Here is a 20,982-nt window from a genome sequence, read left to right as displayed (position 1 = left end):
GCGGCGGCGCGCGGGGCCCGGCGGGCGGGGGGGGCGGCGGTGGCGGCGGCAGCGCCGGCCCGGGGCGCGTGCGGCCCCTCAGTGGGGGCGAGCGGGGGAGAAGTGGGGCCGGCGGCCGGAGCAGGAAACGCCGCGGGCGGCGGTGAGGCCTGGAGCGGAGCGGAGCGGCGCGGGACACCCGCCGGTGAGTGCGGCCGGGCCGGGATCCGCTGAGTCACCTGCCCCACTGCCACCGTTCCCCCTCGCGGCTCCGGCGCCTCGGGACGGTGCCTGGGCCGCGCTGCCCCCGCGCCGCGGGGCGAGCGGCGCCCGACCCCTCAGGGCCCCGCGGGCTGTGGGGGTGCCAGTCCCGGCGGCCGCGCGCCCCGGCCGTGCCCGCAGACCGATGTTCCGTGTGCTGAAGCCGCTGGAGCGCTGGGTAGGGCCGGCTGCGCTACCGGAGCGGCTCGGAGCCTTCCGCGAGAGCCGCCTGGCTGGGCCGGGGGAAGGGGCAGAGTTGGGAGGGGACAGGCGCTGGTGGGGAACGCGGCTCTACTTTGCTCTGCCCAAGTGTTAAACTGACTCAGGCTGGGAAGAAAATGCACCCTCTAGAAAGGTACAACTTGAAATCTGACGGGTTGGTTTTGTTCTAATTAGCTCCGCGGTCAAAGGCTTTGAAGTAACCATGGATAAAAGAGGAGGTGCAACAGAAACTGAAAATGGCGATGCTTTCCTGGAGCTGAACAGAATTACAACAAAATACCCACATCGTTACACAAAGGTCAGCTCGCTCTCCTTTCGTCTCTGAGTTGTGTGGAACTCTCGGTCACAGGAGTAGAGTGGGAGGTGGAGGCTCCTGTGAGAGAGAATCAGTGAGGTGAAAGCTCAAAAGCCTTTGCTTGGATTAGGATTTGCAATGGTGCCATCAAATGAGCAGCTTGTTAAATGTGATGCAGTTGTGCAATCTTGTCCTCGATACGCTTTCGTTTCCCACCACCTTATTTTAATATCTGAGCACCCCACAGCATGTGCTGAGAGATTATTGTAGAGATTGAAGTATGTTGTTCTACCAGCTTTCTCAAGCACTTCGTAGTTCTGCTTTCAGCAGTGTTCTTTTAAGAAGTTGACTGAAGTGTTTCCTTGCAGTAGATACCATTTGCTAGGAAAGTATAGCATGCTAGATCTTCTCAGGACCTTTCATGTGTTTACAGGATGCCTTTTGTAACCTTAGAATTGCTCATATTCCTTTGCTGGAAGCTTAAGCAGTTGTGACTCCAGTCAATGCTTAGAGGTAAAATGTTAACACAGGTGCTTTTGTTTAACTGTGATGCCCAAATATATGTATGAGTGGAAGAAGAACAGCCAAATAACTTGCAAATAAAAAAGATTCTTCCAGTACTAAGTGAGTTTGATATGCTATCGGGTTGAGGATTCAAATTTTGTTTGGGGTTTTGGTACCACTGCTGAAAAATGGAAAAATGTCTTTGGAAAGAGTCTGTAATGGTGGTTGGTTTTCCCATGGCTGCAAGCTGTGGGAACAGGTGGTCATCGCTTTGTGCAAAGCTGTTAAGATACTTTGCAGCAAATGGCCTGAAGTGTGGAACAGGGTGAGACAGTTTACTGTTGCTGACTGTGTTATCTTTCTTGAGGAATTCGGAGCTGTTGGCTTTTTAGTAGGTTGTTTTTTAAAGGAAAAAAAAAATTATCATTTGTGGCTCTGTTCTGTTGAGATAGTAGAGCTCTGGCTTATTTTAAGTAGACATCAACAATAAACCACGTACTTCAGAGTAGGCAAAATTTCTTGGGAATAGTACAGCTTTCTAAATCTCTATAACTCCTTAGAAAATATGTGCCCTTAACTTCTGAGGATGCAAAGTATACTGTTATTCAGCTCTAGTTAGTTAGTTAACTGCTAAGTGAAAGAGGTGAGCTGTTCTTAAAGCTCTCCTGCTGAAAAGTGGCCTCACTTTTTCTTCAGTCTTGCCTAACTCTTCTTGTGTAGTAACTGAGTGCAGCTTCACTTTCTGCTCTGCTTTTTAGGGCAATGTTCAGCCCATGCTGGTGGTGGCTGTTTACTGAAACCAATGCATTTGTAGCTTTAGTTTTGTTAATTCAGTACCTACAGTTTCTGACCAGGATAAAGTTGCAGAACTCGTGCCAGAAGGTGCCTAGTCTTTGTTTATCAGTTGGTTTCCAAGGAGCCTCAATCAAGAAATACCAGAAATCAGTTTGTGTTAAAATACTTTGCATTATGTCGTTTCTCTGTGTGTTACAGCTCAAATATTTTAAGTTGGTGAGGTAATCAACATTGATGGGCATTTTCATGTGTTCCAGTTTCCTACTAATTAGGGATTGAGGGAACACTGTTTTGGGGTATGTGCTGATTTGGAAAGGGGAGTGATTTCCTCTAATGGTTTATACTCACTACCACTAAGAAAACATCTGGCTCATACTATGAGTAGTTCTAAGCTGTTTGTTTAAAACTGTTCAATAACAGCTAAGCACACTTTTCCCCTCAGCCTGCTTAGAATGTGTATGAATTAAACATAAAACCCCACACGTAGAATTGCCAGCATTTATCTCCTCTGTTACAGGAGTGCTGTACAGTTTAAGCTGTGTCTTTTCTAGTTCTTGGGAAGCTGTTCCTCCAAGGGTGCACAGCTAATGAGTGAAAGGCAAGAAACAATTCAAATTTTCCTCACTTGAGTGGAAGAATTGTGATAGGATGTGAATGAGAGCCTGTGGACTCCCTCTCGTGGCCAGCAAAACAACCCATTCCCCATCTGGTGATGGACAGGGCTGTTAATACTTGTAGTGACTGCACCAGGCTCTGATAGTATTACAGCACTGATGTTCCTCACAGATTGAGGTTTATTTTGGGAAGCTGTGGGCAGGGAGGCCAGGCTCCCTTTAATGGGGCTCTTTTAGCTGAGATCTAGTACAGGGTGATGTTTGGGGTATGGAGGGAAGTTAAGGCTTTGTCCAGTTACCAAACTGCCATGTAGAACAAGTGTCAAACTCACATAGTTAATGAACTGATCTTAATCACGTGGGGAAAATGATGTAAAAGTTCTGAAGGGTACAGTATTTTTGGTGGAAAGGGTAAAGAGATTTCTTTGTTTGGCTGATGTGTGGTGTCCACTGTTAGGATTTCTTTATCCTTCCAGCTGCCCACTGATCTTTTCACAGTTCTGAATCAATTCAGTTTGGTTGGGAGTGAGGCAGGTTGAAGAAAGGGGATCTTGGAAGAATAAGTGTAACTAGAAATGTGCATCTTAACTGCAGCAGAGTTAATGTTGGTTTAAAGCATTGATAGTCACACCATTAATAATGCTTTCTGAATGTACCAAACTGCAGTGAGACTGAACTGGTTGCCAGTCAAGTGACTGAATGCTCAGCGTGTGCAGTGGTAAACTAAGGGCTGTTCAAAGCTGGTAGAAAGTGGCAAAACAAGTTAGCATTCAGCATGATTTGGTGTCAGGTGGAATGGGTAATTGTATTATGCATTTTATGCTATTTTGAAGTTGGTGGTCAGAAATGGAAGGCTTGTCTAGAATTTCCAGATCTACACCAGTAACTGTAATTGTGCTAATGCATTTTTTTACATGCTGAATCTTTATAGCATTAACCACAGGAATTCCACAAGGAATTTTGATTCCTTCTTGAGAAATCACCAGCTTTGGTGTCCATGATGCCTGTGTTTCTTATAAGCTGAACTGTCTAGGGAAGTGAATATGTAAACATTTATGGTGTGAACAGCCTTGGAGTGTTCATGAGGACTGAACCTGGCCTAGTAAGGCTGAGTGCTTCAAATGTTTGGTCAGTGGCCACTGGTAGAACAACTGAAATACAAACTTTCAGTGCTGTATTTCACAGCATATGAAACAACAGATTGGGAAACCTGAGCTCTCAAATTAAAACACTAAATTGAACAGGCAGTCTGGGATAGATGGTTTGAGTCACTTAAATCTGGGTGTGAATTGAAACTCACGTCTTTATTTTCCAATTTTCTTTTTTTAGGAGGAACTGCTGGATATTAAAGAGCGTCCCTACTCCAAGAAAAGGCCTTCTTGTCTTTCAGAAAAATATGACAGGTATTTTCTTAAATATACAAAGGCTATATACATTTCTTTCAAAATGGAAGTTTAAATTGCAAAAAATGCTTCTCTAAGAAGTGCTCTTATGCTGATGGGAGGTATGTGTGCCACAAAGTTCAGACTGCTACAGAGTCCAATTTTCAGAAGTACTAATCTACTAGGAAAGGCTCAATGCTCTGGCCAGGAATTTTGTTCTTTGAAAAGAGATTATTTTCTGCTGGATCTCATAACTTCATACAAATCTTACAGACTTGAAGGAAAAAGTACCAATCACATAGATGGGTGTGTAGCACAGACAGGGTCAGGCTGCAACAAGCTGCCTTGCTTAGTGTGTTACTCTCCCATGTTGTCACAGTACCTCAATCAAAAACAGAGGTGAATGTTCTTGGCTGGTGTTTGTATGTTTATTAAGCAGCAGTTCCTTTACTATTCAGATTAATTTATTGTACAAGTGTGAGAATGAGGTAAAATTACCCAAATGCTTAAGAGCAGCACCATATGATCTACTTGAACTGTTTTTTCAGTGTGCTAAGCAAGCTTCACCAATAACTAGGTTTTTTTAATCTGATGCTGAGTATTATTCTTTGCTGTTACAGAAGAGAGTCAAATACCATGTGTGAAGTAATAAACCATAGTAAGGCAGATTTAGAAGTTGGATATGAAAGACAGTTCACTTGTACAGGTTGCTAATCAGTGAATTCTAGGTTTCCAGCAGCAGCATTATGAAGTATTTATTAGACAACAAGGTAGCGAACAATTCTGCAATTTTATTTTCCTAGTGATGGTGTCTGGGATCCAGAGAAGTGGCATGCATCTTTATATCCAACTTCAGGAAGAACTTCACCAGTGGAAAGCTTTAAAAAAGATTTGGATTCAGATCGGACTTCTCTTATGCGTAGGATAGTAGGTGAGTGTGTTCTACAGCACATTGCTCAAAACTGAACCTGGGCTGTTGGCAAAACCTTTCTGTTGGGATAACACAAAGGAGACTAAACAAAGACTCTGAAAATTGTTTGACTGCACAGGATAAGCAGCAAAGAAATCTTGGTTGTTTCAACTAGACTATAGTGCGTTTTCTGGTGACTGTTACCTAAGAACAAACCTGGGCAACAGTCAGTTATCTCCTCCTAGTCTTGCTGTGTAATAATGGGCACATATGTAGAATGCAAGTGCAGCTCAAGGCTGAGTACTTCAAAGGTCTGTAGTGGGAAAGCAGGTACTTACTAGGAGACCACAGTGGTTCTTCAATACCCAGATGTAAATTTTTTGTATGCACTTCCTGTGGTCTCAGCTAGATCAGCTTTATGGAGATAAATCATGAGCATTTTCTATTAAAAGCCCTGGGTTAGCAGCAAGGCTGTGGAACAGAAGGGTGCTATACAGACAACTGACTTGTCTTGACTAATACATTAAATGTAGTGCTTTTTGTGTGGTCATTGACTTGCAGATCCGAGAGAGCGAGTGAAAGAAGATGACTTGGATGTAGTCCTGAGTCCCCAGAGGCGAAGCTTTGGAGGTGGCTGTCATGTGACTGCATCCGTCAGCTCCCGTCGGGCAGGGAGCCCCCTGGAGAAGGACAGCGATGGTGTCCGTGTGATCGGCGGCCGCAGGATTGGCAGTGGCAGGATCATCTCCTCAAGGAACTTCGACAAAGACCATCGGGGTGGAGATTCCAGGGATGCAAGAGACCGGGATCGTGACAGGGACTACAAAGATAAACGTTTCAGGGTTTGTTCCTTCTTTTCCTGATTGCATATGGAATGGGGGGGGGGGCTTGGACACCTGGCACTAAAAGCACCAGGGGCAGGTGAGCTGCATGCAGTAGTTAAGTGTTCTGTGCAAGCAGGCCCTTTGTTATTAGGGTGTGAAGGGTGAGCACCTGGTGCTTCAAAACTTGTTTACATTCCTGCAGAGAGCTCCACAGGGGTGCATGTAATGCTGTTTATCAGACAAACCCTGCCTGTGGGCTGACTTTTACTAGCAAGAGATTCAAAAGTCTAATGGTTTATTTGTAGTTCTTGACCTGGCAGTTGTCAGCAAGCATTGTCTATTTAACCTCAGAAAATGGGAGCTTTCCATACTTTCAGGCTTTTTTTAATACTTTTTTTTAAAAAAAAAAAAACAACAAACTGCTAACTCTCTTTTAGGTTGTAAAAGCATTTGCAGATCAATAGCTTTTGGTGTAATGAATCAGAAATTGAGCTGTGAAGCTTAAAATTTAAAAGCTTACAGAGTGTACAGGGAGGTTGTACACATTTAAAAATACCTAGAATTGGTGTGAAGGGTGGAAGTTGGGGAAGAATCTTATGAGGCAACATTTTATTAATGCTACTGTTTTTAATATTCCCCTTCAGAGGGAATTTGGTGACAGCAAACGTGTCTTTGGGGAGCGAAGAAGGAATGATTCCTACACTGAAGAGGAACCTGAGTGGTTCTCTGCTGGGCCTACAAGTCAGTCTGAAACCATTGAGCTCACAGGCTTTGATGATAAGATTTTGGAGGAAGATCACAAAGGGAGAAAACGTACGAGGCGACGCACAGCCTCACTGAAAGAAGGTAAGGACAAATTGCATGAGAGCTCTGCTTGTCTGCTAGAGGCAGGTGACTTACAGATACAGACAAGTGTAAATGAAAACCTTTATCTTAAACTTGCATAGGTTTTGGTCATCCTGAAGCACAAAATGTAAAGCCTGTAATGTATTTGTAATCTGAAAGATCAAATAGGTGATAAATTATTTATTTTTTTTTCCAAAGAGAGGCAGGATTGAGAGGCTGGGAAAAAATCTTCTATGGATGTTGAATTGTATCAGAAGTTGATAGGTTATTCTAAAGGTCTTGTTCATTTCTGTATCCTGCTGGGTGCTGAAGGCTCTGTTTAAATTAAGCTAATGCTCTGAGGTACTTGAAATATTTTTTTTTTCCTTATGGTAATACTAACATTAGTTAGATCTGTATATTAGATCCCCCCCCCCCCGATCTGGGCATGCAGCTGCCAGTAACCTAGCTTTAAACTCAATTAGGAGACTTGAATTTGTGTGCAGTCATGGGATTATTACAAAAAAAAAAAAAAAAAGTTGCAGCATGGCAAGAGAAGTTGACTTTTTAATGTTAGAAATTCTGCAGGTGGACAACATAACTGGATTGTAGTGCAGTTCCAAGCCCAGGAGTTTGTATCTATGTAGCCACTACACCATGTAACAACTTTTTTGCAGTGCCCTGTGCAAGCTTGCCGAGAGGTCTTTACAGTAAGAAGTACCTTGCCCCTGATGGAGAAGCAATATATTTGTCATATGTTGACTATTAAGAACCCACGTCAAAGAAAGGCAGGAGCTGCCAAAGAATTCTTGATGGAAAACCAGCAGCAGCTGTTGACTTTCTGCAACAGCTGTATGTGCTTGGTGTGGCATAACAGCCCAGGCTGATCAGGATGCTGTTGTTTGTGGGCAGTTCAGTGGCTATTCTTTATCTTTTTGAGTTGGATAGTCTTACCAGATTAGAAGTTCTGTGCTAGGACTTGTAGTGGGTGCTATTTTCTCTTGCAGGAGCCAGCACAGTGTAACTGATAAAGTATCAACTGGGGGCTGGGTTCCTTTGGGCCTGTGATTCTAATCCCTGGGCAAGTGCATTAGCTGTCAGGCACTGTTCCACAGGAAACAGTCACGTTCAGTGATTCAGCAGTCACTTAACTTTCTTTTTAAGGCATAGAATGTAATGGTGGAGTGGCAGAAGAGGATGAAGTGCAAACTGTCCTTGCCAATGAAACTCCAGCCGATCAGGAAGTTCCTAGAGAAGCTGTTTTACAAGAACCAGCCCCAGGAGAGTTTGACTTCAATGAGTTCTTCAACTTGGATAAAAGTGTTCCTGGCCTGGCTTCAGTGAGTTTTTTGGGTTTTAAGACTGGGTATATTCATGAGAAGCATTTTTGCTGCAGCTCATTCTTTGAAAGCTAAAACTTCTTGCTTTGTGGAAGCTCCTTTATGAGATGTGTAAGATGAATTTGCAGATATTTAGCTTTGGAGTGTTCAGATGTTTCTGCCAAAGTGTTCATCCTGGGCCTGGCTCCATCTCCAGTGTAAATTGAGGCAGACTAGCAGGCTATTTTTCCTTTATTTTGGTCACTACTTGAAGGCTCAAAATTGGCATTCTGAATGGATCTTCTTTGGAATTATTAATGATATGTTGAGAAGATTCACTGTACAAATTTAGTTTAGCTTATGACAACCTTTTCTAAGTCTGGGAATTGCAGCAAACTGATCTGCACAGACTTTCTGGCAAGCAGTGAGCCTGGAGATACTAGTGGTAATGTGCCTGAAAGGGTTTGAATCTTTATTACTTAAACCTTTAAGAGGTTAATTAATTTTTTAGAACTATTACTCCTGTGTTGGATAAACACAGCCCACCAACTCAGTCAAAAGTCAAAAATTGTGTTCTGACTGCAAACAGACAGACCTGTCATGGTTTAGAGATGCTGATGTTTAAAAGAAAATGGACTTCTGACCTAATCTTTAGTGTGGACAAGCTGCTTGCATTAGAAAAGAGCTATCATATGGTGCCAGTAATTTGACAAATAGATGGAGGAGATTTCATTCTCCCTATAGAACGTGTAAATTGTTTCTTTAGACTTGATAATCTGATTTTCAGCATGTGTGCAAGATGGTGACTGCTTTCAAAAGCAGGGAGTTCCCAAGTGAAAATACCTGCTGATGAAACAGATGGGCAGATGTTAGAACTTGTCATAAAAGTGAGTTTCTTTGTACCGGTGTTATGTCTGTGACGAGTGTTATCATAGGTTTGTACATTTCTTGTCTTAATTCTTCTAATATGTAAGAGTCAAACAATCAAAACCAAATGGAGCAATACTGTTTTTTTCTCTGTTGTAAATAGTGTTGAATGCTCCTTGTATCAGAAAAAACAATTTTTCTGAGAGGAAGAAGCTGTTCTTTTTGTCTAAAAGAAAAAATGCTGCCTGAAACTGCATCTGTGCCTATTGAGCCAGGCTATAACTGGGTACTGTTTTGTAGGATAGGAGAAGCTTTAATTTGAGTTACATTTTTATAATGCACTGGTTTTTAAATACTTTGGGTTCTTTTGACACTTCTACTTTAAAATGGTGTAGTTAAATGGTCTTTGGGTACTCTGATTGTGCTTTTTAAGTTAGTTTTTCTGTGAGTAAATATTTTGTGTCAGAGATGTGCATGGATTATGTTAACTGACTTCAGGAAAAAAGCAGATCAAAGCTTTGAAACTCTGGGAGCAGCATCTAATTGTCTGTAGCAAGAGAATCTTTCTTGCACAGTAAAGCTTCTCAGAGATGTTGCTGATCTTGCTTATGTTAAGATTTCTTTCTTTTTTCCCTCCCTTAGATGATAGAGGATGTGCTGGGGGAAGGTGCAGTGTCTGCCAGCAGGTTCAGCAGGTGGTTTTCTAATCCCAGTCGTTCTGGAAGTCGGTCAAGCAGCTTGAGATCTACCCCTCATGAGGAGCTGGAGAGGCTAGCAGGTAAGGCTGCAGGACAGTGCAGGGCAAGGTAGCCTCCTTCCACATTCTTTCTTACTCATTCAATAAGAAGTTGGCAGATAAGGCTTTAGGACAGCGAATTCTCCCACAGTTTAAGCACTTGGCATTCTTTTGGAAGCTCTTAGAGTAAGCAGCTCTAAGTTCTTTTATAATGAATGTTCTTGTCAGTGCTTCCTGATGACTTTCCAGCTGATCTTGGGCAAGGGGTATAAGGCATAACTTTGCAGTGGCATTTTGAAGTTGGTTGCCAGTGTATGTTCATCTTGAGCCATTGGGTTGGTAAACTGATGTCGTAGTGCTCCTGGTTTTGCTGTTTCAGGTCTAGAGCAAGCCATTCTCTCCCCTGGCCAGAACTCTGGAAACTACTTTGCTCCTATTCCATTGGAAGACCACTCTGAAAACAAAGTGGACATCCTAGAAATGCTACAGAAAGCCAAAGTGGACTTAAAACCTCTTCTCTCAAGTCTTTCAGCCAACAAGGAAAAGCTTAGAGAGAGCAGTAAGTGCCTCTTCAGCTATTGTCAAGTTCTTGTGATGCAGTATCTCCCAGCAAGAGGCTTGGTATTCTGGAAACCTCAACTCCCAAATCCAGGAGTAGGCAGTGTTACAGATTTACTTACAATACTGAAAACTCAATATTCAGCAGCTCTCAATTGTGTGAATATCATCACTGACTCTTTTCATCCTCATCAAAGGATGACATCAGGACTTTATCAGACTGCTTTAGTGGCCAGAAACAATTATAAGATGATGCAAGTCTTGATCTGAGTTTCCAGCTTTGTGTATTGCATTTGCATAAGTTTTTTCATACTGGTGACTGGTAATATCAGCTCTGAAACTGTGGCATTTAAGCTCTGGCTTTACCAAAACCTGGCAGTGTAAGTCATCCTTGACAGTGTCTATAATGGATCACATTGATCCATTAAGTGTCAGTATCTAAGAAGTTGAACAGTGGCTTGAGAATGTGGAGGTTTTTTTAATTTATTTTTTTTTTCCCTCTCAAGGGTGCCTCCAGCTTAGGGATTTGCATGTCTGGGCCCATAGCATGCATGGAATGGACAAAAATGCATGTGTTTTGTGAAATCTTGAGGTCTAATTCCAAACTGGTTTCTCTTTGGCAAGCAGCATGTATTGCCATATAAACTGGACTGAAGAAAAAGTGATGGCCCTCTGATTAGTGTGAAGCAGCTAGGAAGGAAAGCATCTAAGCACTGCAAATATTCTTAAGCATCCAGTCTGGGAGTAGGGAGTGTTGGCTAGCATGTGAAGAACTTCCTTAATTTCACTTTAAAAAGACTTGTAGTTCTATTTCTGTTCTGCTTAGTCTGACTTTCCTACTAAAAACTTGATTTCAACTTTGATCCTCACAAACCAAGGATGAAGGAACAAAAATCTGTGGGGAAGCTTCCATTCACTCAAAAGTACCTGATGTGGGGCTCTGCATTCCCATAAAATGCTGTACAGCTCTTCAAGTGTTGTGGAGTTTTCAGGTCAATTCCTCTCCACCAACATCATATTTCCTCATGTTCCATGCTGCATGTGTGCATCATTATTTCTTTTCTCCACATTCTTGCCCAAATTTCCAGTAAATCTTATTTCTTTGGGCCAACATCTGCAACCCATGGCATGCTTCTGTCTCTTCTTCCTTTTCTTTTAAGGTGTCATACCTTGTGATGTGTGTTATCTGGTCCATAAAGCATGTTTAGCCTTTATGTCAGGCACCAGTAGGTGTTTATATATGTGTGGATATATGTATATGCATATACAGGAAAAAAGTACTGCTAAGAGCACTTATGCTGGTTATGCCAGTGAAATCTTTCTATAAGAGGCTTTAATTTCTGAGCAAAAAATCTCCTTCAAACTTTATACACACTGAGCTTTAGTGTGTAACTGAGTGTCTAAAGTATTTAGGTTTTCCAGGTATGTATTCTTTGTACTTATGATAGCTTCAGAAATTTGACATGGCTTGCACTGTGGCTGTAAAACCATCTGGTCTCTTGGAGTATAAGATAAATTAAACTGTCCTAATTGAAAAATAACCAACTCAATTGTCCCATGAACATTCTCTGTTAAATGCAGGCAAAGTTGTAAGATGTAGTAACAATGTTTCTTGCAGGATAAATTAAAGAGTGAGAATTTAGTAGCTGAAGCCTAAACAGATTTTTGTGGAGTCTTACATGGCAGTAGTTGTGCATGTGAGTTCTCTGAATTTGGATATATTAGAATGTTAGTCTAAACACAGGTCAGTCATGGTTTGACAGATAGTATCAGTATCAAGAAATGAGTTTTTGGCTGTTCCTAGTTTGGAAACAATTTCTACACCTGCACAAGAATTATTAGCTCACTTGAGACAGAACTTGGTTTACCAGTATTTCTTCTGTATTTCTCAGCACATTCAGGAGTTGTACTTTCAGTGGAGGAAGTTGAAGCTGGGCTGAAAGGTCTGAAAGTGGATCAGGAGGGGAAAATTGCCACTCCCTTTATGGCTGAGCAAATGGAAGAAGCCCTAAATGTCAGTGGCTCCAGACAGATGAAGAAGGATGGGGACATGACTGCATTTAACAAACTTGTCAGCAGCATGAAGGCAAGCGGGACTCTGCCTTCACAGCCCAAAGTCAACGTAAGTAGCAGCCAGTGGCTCTGGTGAGCTGTGTTAACAGGGGGTGACAGCCCACCTCTAATGAAGCCCAGATGTTTTTAGTGACCTCTTATTAGTAGAGTTATGTCAGTGAACAATCTGTTATTTTACACTTGACTTTTAACATCACTTGTACTAAGAAGTGAATACTTGTTACCTGTAAGATTAATTTTAAACAACAGATGATAGTAAGGTTTAGACTGCAAGGATTGTAGGATGAAATTTCATCTTGCCACTAACTGCCTAAACAGGATGCTTGACCCAGAAGCTGTTAATAAATATTTCTGGCACCAGAAGATACTTCTAACAACTGAGTAGGTCTAAAGCATGTGCTTTTCCTGCCAAACTATGTCCAAGGACTTTTAGACTCATCCTACTTCAGTAAAAGATAGTGAAGAATGTAAATTTGCTCTGTGAAGAATTTGCACATTGATCTCGGACTTAAATCAAGACTTTTGCTTCTGGGCTGTCTCTTTACATTAATGTGCAATTTTGATGCGCAGAAGAATTAGATCTTAAATAATTAATTTAGCATACAAACACTTATCAGTTTGTACGTATTTTCAGTTAACCAATGGGTCAGTGTTCCATTTCCAGTTTACACAATTACATAAATCCATATAATTGACCCAAACTTGAATGAGGCACAGTGAGCTACCTGTATGCAATCTAGCACAGGACATTTTTCTTAGATAGGGGAAATCTGTGAGCCAGCTCAGCCCTTAACTTTGCTGAAATTTGATTTGACTGAGGCATAAACTACTGTTCTGACAGAACAGGTGAAATTATTTCTGTCAGTGAGACAAATGCAGATAGTCTCTTAATGAGCTTGGTTTTATCTAATTTACAATGTTTTCATTTTCTTAGCAGAGCCTTGAAAGCCACTTAATGTCACCTCCAGAGATGTCAGGCCAGCCTCTATCAAAGAATATTCTGCAGGTATTCTTACTGGGGGAAGGGAAGTTCTTAAAAGCATATCCCCAGTGGGAAAACAAAAATTATTTGAAAATAAGGCATTTAAGGCAATTATGGGATCAGTAGTCAGACAAGATACTATGGAGAAGAAAGAGCCAGGGACTAGATCAGTTTACCTAAAAATTTATCTTGTTATGTAATTTCCTGTAATGACAGTTTGAAAACTAAAATCTTGCTGAGTGCCTAATTCTGGGCAAACCAGGATTGGTGTATCTGACTGCACCAGTCCCCCCTTGTCTCTAAATTGCATAGGGCAGCCTGTAGTGTAGTAAAATGAGCTTGTTCATGTAAATTGGTCATATTTTGAATGTTTTTTCTTTACTTCTTAGGAACTTCTCGGTCCACCCATTACCAGACCTGCTTCATCGAATGTCTTAAGTGGCCTGATAGGTGGTTTGGAGCCTGCAGCCTCTCTGCTGACACAAAGAGCCCCATCTCCCCCCATTCCACCCGTGTTCCCAACACGAGCTGCTTCTGCAGATTACCTGCGCCACAGAATATCTTCACCCATTGGTGAGCCTGGTTACAAAGTGGGTGTTTATTACTTGAGGGTTTTTTAAGGCTGCTTTACAGAACTACAAAAACTTCCTGGCACTAGGTGGGCAACTAAGGCAGTGTCTGCCTTTTGATGAGTGCAAAGTGCCCTTTCACTTACTAGTCTTTAATGTTAAATTTGTCACCCAGACCTCACAGTGAGTTCTGGTGTGGAATAATGTCCTTTCAAGGACTACTTGGCCATTTGTATTACAAAACACAACCAGCAGCCTCCTTTGCAGCTCTCCAGCTCTGTGACAAGGAAGAGATGTAGTTCTGTGTGGATTTAAGGGGTGAGCTGAGAGTCTTCACAAGGAATTCTTAATTCATGTGGCATTGTTTTACTTTTGGATATGTATTGAAAGAAACTGTTATTACTTCTAAAATACAACTGTTAAATATTCTTTAGGTTTTGGACAAGGTTCTCAGCAATTGCTTGGTGATCCATTTCCAGGTGTCAGGAAGCCCATGAGCCCAGTTGCTGCACAGGTTAGAAGACATGCTTTTTGCTTAATGTATTTGCATCTCTTTGTGTTCTGTGGTCTAGAACTAACTTGTGGAAACTCCTAGCTGTTGCATCCAGATGTTTGAGTTTCGTTGAGCATCCTGAGTGTGAGGATGCAAAGTCTCATTTAGTACAGTCTCAAAACCTCATTGCAATTTGGCCCATCTTGGAGTACTTCAGATACAAGATTTTTTGAAACTTATATTGCCTGTTAATAAAACAGAGACTGTTGGTGAGCAAATGTTGGTAAAGACATCAGTAGCTATAGCAGTCAATCTTCAGTATCTTAAAGCCCATCCAAATATAGGCTTTGACTTGTGTGGTTTTTGTGTAACTCTGCCTCAGATGAGTCCCCTGGAGATCCAGCAGGCTGCATTGGAGGGCCTGGCGCTTCCACATGACTTGGCCATACATGCAGCAAATTTCTATCAGCATGGCTTTGGTAAACCACAAATGGACAAAAGCAGAGATGGCTACAGAAACAGGTGAGCACCTGACTGCAAAATTTAAGGGGGTACGGTGTTAACTGATTTTTAATGTGAATATTGTCTAGATAATAGCACTCTGCATTGTACTGGTTCTTGGCAGTGCTGCCTTTGATTCTGTGCCAAGAGCAGAGCCTCTTCTGACTCCCTGTCCCTTCACAGGCAGCAGCGAGTGACTAAATCCCCTGCACCAGGACACAGAGGGAATGCATCTTCTCCAGCCCCTGCTGCATCCATTACCAGCATGGTCAGTACCTGATGTTCAGTGGTTGTAAGGAGAGCTGTAAAAGTGTCTGCAGTAACCAGACAATAACAATATAAATATAGCAATGGAAATTGATGGGAGAAAGGAAGGCCATTGGGTTAATCATACTCATGTTGCATCTCTGGCCACGTGATGCAGGAATGTTTCCCTTCATGCTTACTGAATGTCTTCACCTTGGAAAAGAGCCTTTTCTGACCACTGTCTTACCTAAAACTGAAGAAATACCATTAATGTTACACTGACCTCATCTTCTGAAACCAGATGAAGGTGAATATGAAAACTCAATCCATTGTAGTTTGGTGTTTAAATTTTCAGAAGACAAGTGCTGAAAGCCATGAGATGCTTCAGAGAACCACTGGTGTTTGGGTATGAAATGTTTGACCTAGGTGTCTGTGGGTTGGAAATAATGCCTAGGAGCTTCAGGGGTCACTTTCAAAATGAGTAAAATCTCAAAAGCCAGACTGTTGCCTCTCTGCCTTCAGTACTGTGTAGAATGCAGTTTTCATCTAAATTTTCCAATTAATCAGTCAACTTGCAGCTCAGGACTGATATAGACTATGACCTGCCAAATGAAACAAGTTTATATTCCAAATGAGTGACTCCTGCAGGTGCTATGGAACTTTGAATGGGGGGGAAAACCCCAATGAGGCAATAGTTCTCTACAGAACATCAGCCCTGAGTTAATGCAGATGAAGCAGCTCTATAGGAATTCCCATGGAGCTGCTCTTCTAAACCTATAGCAAAGAGGAAACAGCTGTAACTTACACTACAGTTCAGCTACTTTGTTTGAAGCTTGTTAAGGTACATTTAACTGAGAACAGCTGCAGATTTTAATATTGGACTTGCAAAAAAAGCTAAAGAGAAATGCTTAAACTACAGAATAAAGCTGTGAAATTAGAAGCGAAGTAGAATCACGGGCACAACAGCAGCTGGTTCAAAAGAGATTTAAATGGAAAGGATGTGCTAGAATTGGTGTCTACCCACAACAGATATCGTGGCCTGGATAATGAGCAGTGGGTGAGGCATGGCTTCTTACTGTGTTCTCTGCAGCTGTCTCCTTCCTTCACACCTACCTCGGTGATTCGCAAGATGTACGAGAGCAAGGAGAAAAGCAAAGATGATCCAGTTTCTGGGAAAATGAAAATCAGTGATGTTAAAGATGAAAATCAGAGACCAAATGAAGGTATTGTAATGGCTTTAAAATACCACAAACAAAAGGGATTTGGAATAGATTGTCTCAGCATCCAGGCTACATTTAGACATTCCTGATCCATGGAGATGAGGGTGTAGAAGTGAGGGAGCATATGGGAGGAGGGGCCAGAGCTGTGGAGGGGATACACTTCCAAGTGCACTCTTCCAGTAGTGCTGGGGCTTAATCTCTATTTCCTATCAATTTCTGAGCAGCTCTAAGAGGGCTGGACCATAACTGTTTGCAGTTTTTCTTGATGAGCAAGCACAGTGACAGTAATGCTTCCAATAGCTCTCTACACCAGTAATTGAAAACTTAGAGTTGTCTTGAGACAGTTGAACAGTCACAGCTGAGACCAGTTAAGCTCCTAAGTGTAGCAGATCAGGGAAGCATTTTGATCACCCAAACTGATGTGAGAGGCTATGAAAAGGAAATGCTCAACACCAGTTGGCTGACCCAGTCAGACTGACATGGGGCCATGGCATTGTGCTTCAGTGCTGGTAGCTGCAGAGGCAGCTTTCAGTTCAACTGAAATACCTGCAGTGTAGTAGTTGATGCCAAGGTAATTTAGGCCTTGTCTAAGTCATCTGGATGGTCTCTGGAAATAGCTCCTGGAGGTGCTTTAGTGTCCCAAATCTTGCTAAGCAGATGTCAGATGTAGAGAAGGCTGCTGTTAACCCCCAAACACAGCTAAACTGAAAAAACACCTTTGGCCAGACTTCTGGCACAACTCCAACTTATTATCTTATCTAGGGAGGATCTCTTGTACCTCCTATCACCTTTGGCACTGACTCATCCATGCTGCCAGTTCAAAATTCCTAAGAAAAAGAAAAAATAAGAATTAAAAGTGGACAAGGAATTACTGCTGATTCTGATCTAATTTAAGTTTCCTGTAAAGGGATTTCTGTGGAACATATTCCTTCTAATTACTCTTTTGAAATAATTTGGCCAGAAGCATCCAAAAAGAAGATGCTTACTACTAAATATACATGACTACAGTTCAGCTAGTTCTGGAATCTAACTATCAAATCCAATCATTAAGCTTTAATTTTCATTAGGTGCAATCTCTAGCTGTGGAGTGTAATAGCTGTATTCAATTCTAGCTACAGATAACCTACTGTCTAGTTCTGTGGAGAATGCAGATCAAGGAACTTTGCCCACCTTAGGTACCAAACTACCTGCACTGCAACGCTCTGCATGTTCCACACCTCTTACCCAAGCAAATCGTTGCACCAAAGAGCAAGACTACAGGCCCAAATCAGCTGGTAGGAAGACTCCTACAATGGCCTCCCCAGTACCAGGAGGCCCTTTTCTTCGTCCTGTTCATCAAGTACCCCTTGTTCCCCATGTACCACTTGTACGACCTGCTCATCAACTGCACCCAGGATTGGTCCAGAGAATGATGGCACAGGGGGTCCATCCGCAACATCTTCCTCTGCTGCAAGCAGGTAATCCATACGTTTTTTCCTGTTCGTGCATGTTCTCTTGGAGATTTGCTTTGTATTAGGAGCAGCACAAACTGATACTACTGGTAGTCTTTATATCAGAACTTATCTTTAAAATCGGACAATAAATTCCATCCCATCTAAATGCATATGTTTTGTTTTACATTAAGTTCCTTATGCTTATCAGGTAAGAAGTTTCCTTGCTCACGTTCAACAGGTATGCTTCCTCCTGGAGTGGACCTGTCTCACTTGCAGGGAATATCTGCTCCCATCCTTGGCCAGCCTTTTTATCCACTACCAACAGCAAGCCATCACATCTTAAATCCACGCTCGGGGACACCTTTGCAGCTCGCCATGATGCAACAGCAGCTACAACGATCAGGTAGGCTAAAGCACACAGCAGGAGTGGGAGCTCTAGAAAGCTGCTTTCTGGGCTGCTGAGTTACTAGCAGGAAGCTATTTTAATTTAGTTATTCATGATCACTAACCTTGTTGTGGGTCTTAAGCGGTTTGGGCCACTGCAGGCTGTTGTGCCAGAACAAAGTCCAAGTGAAGTGTTTGGTTTCAGAACATGTGTTGCTACTGACAGATCTGACTCTTGCAGCATGTGTGCAGGCTTTCAGCCTTCCTGGGCCACAGGCCGCCCACCTTCTCCAGGGAAATGCTATTTGATCCTGGTCTTCCCTTCAAACCCGTGTGATACCGTGTCCGGAACTGGCAGTGTCAGGCCATTTATGGGAGTACTAATGAAAATAAACACGTGGTACCTGGACTTCCTGGGGCTCATAGAATGAATAAAAGCCACATTCAGCTCACATGCCTTATCAGGTGATAGCTCGAGGGCAAATCTGTGCTGGGTATTATTCCACTTCTAATAGCTTTACATTTCACAGGCTCTGGAGCACAGGGATCACCTGCTGGTGCACAAACAGCCCCTCAAAATGTGCTGCCCCGGACTGGATTATCTCATGGGCACACACAGCTTGACCATCGCCCCAGCCAGAGAAGTGGCTCTCCCATTGGCCTTGCAAAATGGTTTGGTTCAGATGTCTTGCAGCAGCCTCTTCCATCCATGCCATCCAAAGTCATCAGTGTAGATGAACTGGAATACCGGCAGTGAACAGTGACCACTGGGTGGAACACTTGTGATTCTTTAGACTGGATGAAAATGTCCATAGTCAGGACTTCACCTCTGTTTGTTTTTTTGGGGCTTTTATTTTTAGCACTCTGTGCAAAATTTCCTTTTGAGAGACTAAAGCACATGGCACCTGTCCTGGTCTCATGTCTGCATCAAGACTAAAGGATCCATTATGGCTATAGTGAAGCCTGAAGAAATTTAGATGCACGACAAAGCCAGTTTAATCCTGGAAGTGTCTATTTTTTTTTGTTTGTTTTTGTAAGATATGTGAATGAAGTGCTGATATTCTCTAGTGTAGAGGTAGCAGCTATGGATTCCTTCTGCAGAAAACTACATGTATAGACCCTTCTGTACAGACTTGTGTATAAACAATCTTTTGTACATACACACCTAGAATAGCCTTTTTGAATCTATACAGCTGTACATAAGAGTAGCTGATAACAGTTGAGCTTTAGTTGTGCCTATGGTTTGGACCTTTCTCCATTGTACGTGTGGGACTTTCTTTAAGATTAAAGTTGCATATCCTAAGTGTGAGTGAACAGGATGAAGTTGCTTTGCCTTTTCTTGCTGCTCATCTCCTCTAGGTCTCCCTCTCACATTTTTCTGTCATGTACTGTGCACTCAGTGTAGCCAAAGTGTCAAAGTAAAAGCCCACATCTTGCTGTCTACGTAACAAAGGTCTGATTCCCTGTGACTCTTGCCACCAAATGAGAGAATTGCTTAGTCTTTGAAAGCCTTGAGGATGGGACCTGGTGCAGTCATGATAAAGCCAGATCTTCAGTCTGTAGGTACCTACTGGTCATTGCTCTTTCAAGAGGGCTGGTGCTGGTCCTTGTTTAAATACAGTATTTTCCTTGTTTTAATCTTTCAAGCCAGTTACTAAAGGTCATCAAAATGGAGCCTTGGAATCCTCACCCTTCAACTCCTCAGTCATAGCTGTGGATATTCTGTACTGCCTTCAGTGCTGTTCATAGAAGGGAGTCCCAAGAACTGTCCTCAATCTAGTGTGCATCTGGTGATGCCATTACTGTGAAACTTGCCTTTGGAGTCTTGTTCTGTGGCTTGAAAGGGGGAGGATGGGGTAGTTTTGTGATCTTACTGTGTATATTTGGTTTTAAAATACTATGTTCCTTTTAAGCCTGTTTCACTTCCCTGAACAGTTAAATGTTCTCTTCCATCCTTCTGCATGGTTCCTCACTTCACTCCCTCACTTGTGTTGAGTCTTGTACTGCTGTCATGTCCTCTACCTAGCTTAGGCCATTGTGCTCTTTTAAGAGGTGAAAAGTAAAACCAGAATTCTCACAGACTTGCTCTTTCTTAGGTCTCACTGAAAGCAAAACCAGCAGCAGGAAAAAAAACTATAACTTGTCTGTATTATAACCCTTGCCAGTGTGCTGTGGTGGGTTTGTTTCAGTCCAGCAGAGACAGTGTTGTATGGAAATAGCAAGCTGAAATCTCCAGTGTGGAAGCTGTTGGAGGTCACCCATACTTCTAGTGGTTGTTCCCAAAACAATCCCTGTAAAACATGCAATCACCAGCTTGTCCTTGTAAGATTGTTTTCATACTTTTTTAACTTGACACTTTCCCAGTAACATTCTGTAAATAAAGTTGATTCTACCAGCTCTCTGTATCAATTGCTCTTGTACTACATTATGTCAGAATATTGATTAATTTTTAGCATTGTTCTTGTGGGTAAAATGGAACCAGGGTTTAAGATGCAGAAATTTTCACTTGGTCCAGGGGTGGGGGAGGATCAGTCTGCTTTGGTAAGAGGAACCCAGCATGGAATTGCTGCATTTAAATGTCACCGTTAAGTGTGAGGGATGAGGCTCAGTGTATTAAAAGCTGTAAAACTAACCCAGCTCTAAACAAAGTGTGAATGTGAAGAAACAGCAGTGGAATCCAATCTTAGTAACAGCCTCATCTTCTGCTCCTTCAACTCAGGCTCACAAACCAAGCACACCTGCAGCAGTTCAGCTCACTTATGCAGGGATCTAGAGGTACAGGTGCAAATGCCTGGAGTAGAATCAAGGCTTCCATGTTTCCTTACCAGGCTGAATAGCAGCCACTGTTCCAAGTATTTAGTGCTTGAGTGGGTGTCTCTAATCACCCTGTCTTCTTGAATGTATAATAACATGAGGGGGAGTGTTTTTTATGCATCTAAATAAACACCCCTATAATTAAACACCCCTACTTCCTTTTTGTAGGAGAGCGA

General features: G+C 42.4%; 1 protein-coding gene across 5 annotated transcripts; it reads left to right on the top strand.

Annotated features, from left to right (window-relative positions):
- The first annotated feature begins 65 nt into the window (after window positions 1–65).
- Window positions 66–20,397, top strand: EIF4ENIF1 (eukaryotic translation initiation factor 4E nuclear import factor 1). Of its 5 annotated transcripts, none has more exons than XM_015644341.3 (19): window positions 67–184; window positions 637–760; window positions 4,000–4,073; window positions 4,856–4,983; window positions 5,524–5,804; window positions 6,431–6,632; window positions 7,776–7,951; window positions 9,440–9,575; window positions 9,913–10,092; window positions 11,984–12,213; window positions 13,099–13,170; window positions 13,536–13,719; window positions 14,150–14,229; window positions 14,591–14,730; window positions 14,893–14,977; window positions 16,046–16,178; window positions 17,288–17,632; window positions 17,847–18,011; window positions 18,523–20,397. In XM_015644341.3, exons 2-19 carry the CDS (start codon window positions 665–667, stop codon window positions 18,747–18,749), a joined length of 2,934 nt encoding a protein of 977 aa, XP_015499827.1. In that variant the 5' UTR covers window positions 67–184; window positions 637–664; the 3' UTR covers window positions 18,750–20,397. The 5 variants fall into 5 exon arrangements, with proteins under 5 accessions (XP_015499832.1, XP_015499827.1, XP_015499829.1 ...); XM_015644343.3 differs by having other exon boundaries at window positions 13,102–13,170; window positions 18,523–18,830; XM_015644347.3 differs by having other exon boundaries at window positions 68–184; window positions 17,570–17,632.
- Window positions 20,398–20,982: the final 585 nt, after the last annotated feature.

This window comes from Parus major, chromosome 15 (genome assembly GCF_001522545.3).
Source record: "Parus major isolate Abel chromosome 15, Parus_major1.1, whole genome shotgun sequence".
Classification (NCBI taxonomy): domain Eukaryota; kingdom Metazoa; phylum Chordata; class Aves; order Passeriformes; family Paridae; genus Parus; species Parus major.
Note: the sequence above shows the minus strand (reverse complement) of the source record. Positions and strands in the feature narration are given on the sequence as shown.

Excerpts from the sequence above, each read along its gene's own strand:
- EIF4ENIF1 (XM_015644341.3), top strand. The coding sequence starts at position 665 with ATGGATAAAAGAGGAGGTGCAACAGAAACTGAAAATGGCGATGCTTTC. Across the intron at positions 12,214-13,098 it reads CTTCACAGCCCAAAGTCAAC|CAGAGCCTTGAAAGCCACTT; the intron begins GTAAGTAGCAGC and ends TCATTTTCTTAG. Across the intron at positions 14,731-14,892 it reads AGAGATGGCTACAGAAACAG|GCAGCAGCGAGTGACTAAAT; the intron begins GTGAGCACCTGA and ends GTCCCTTCACAG.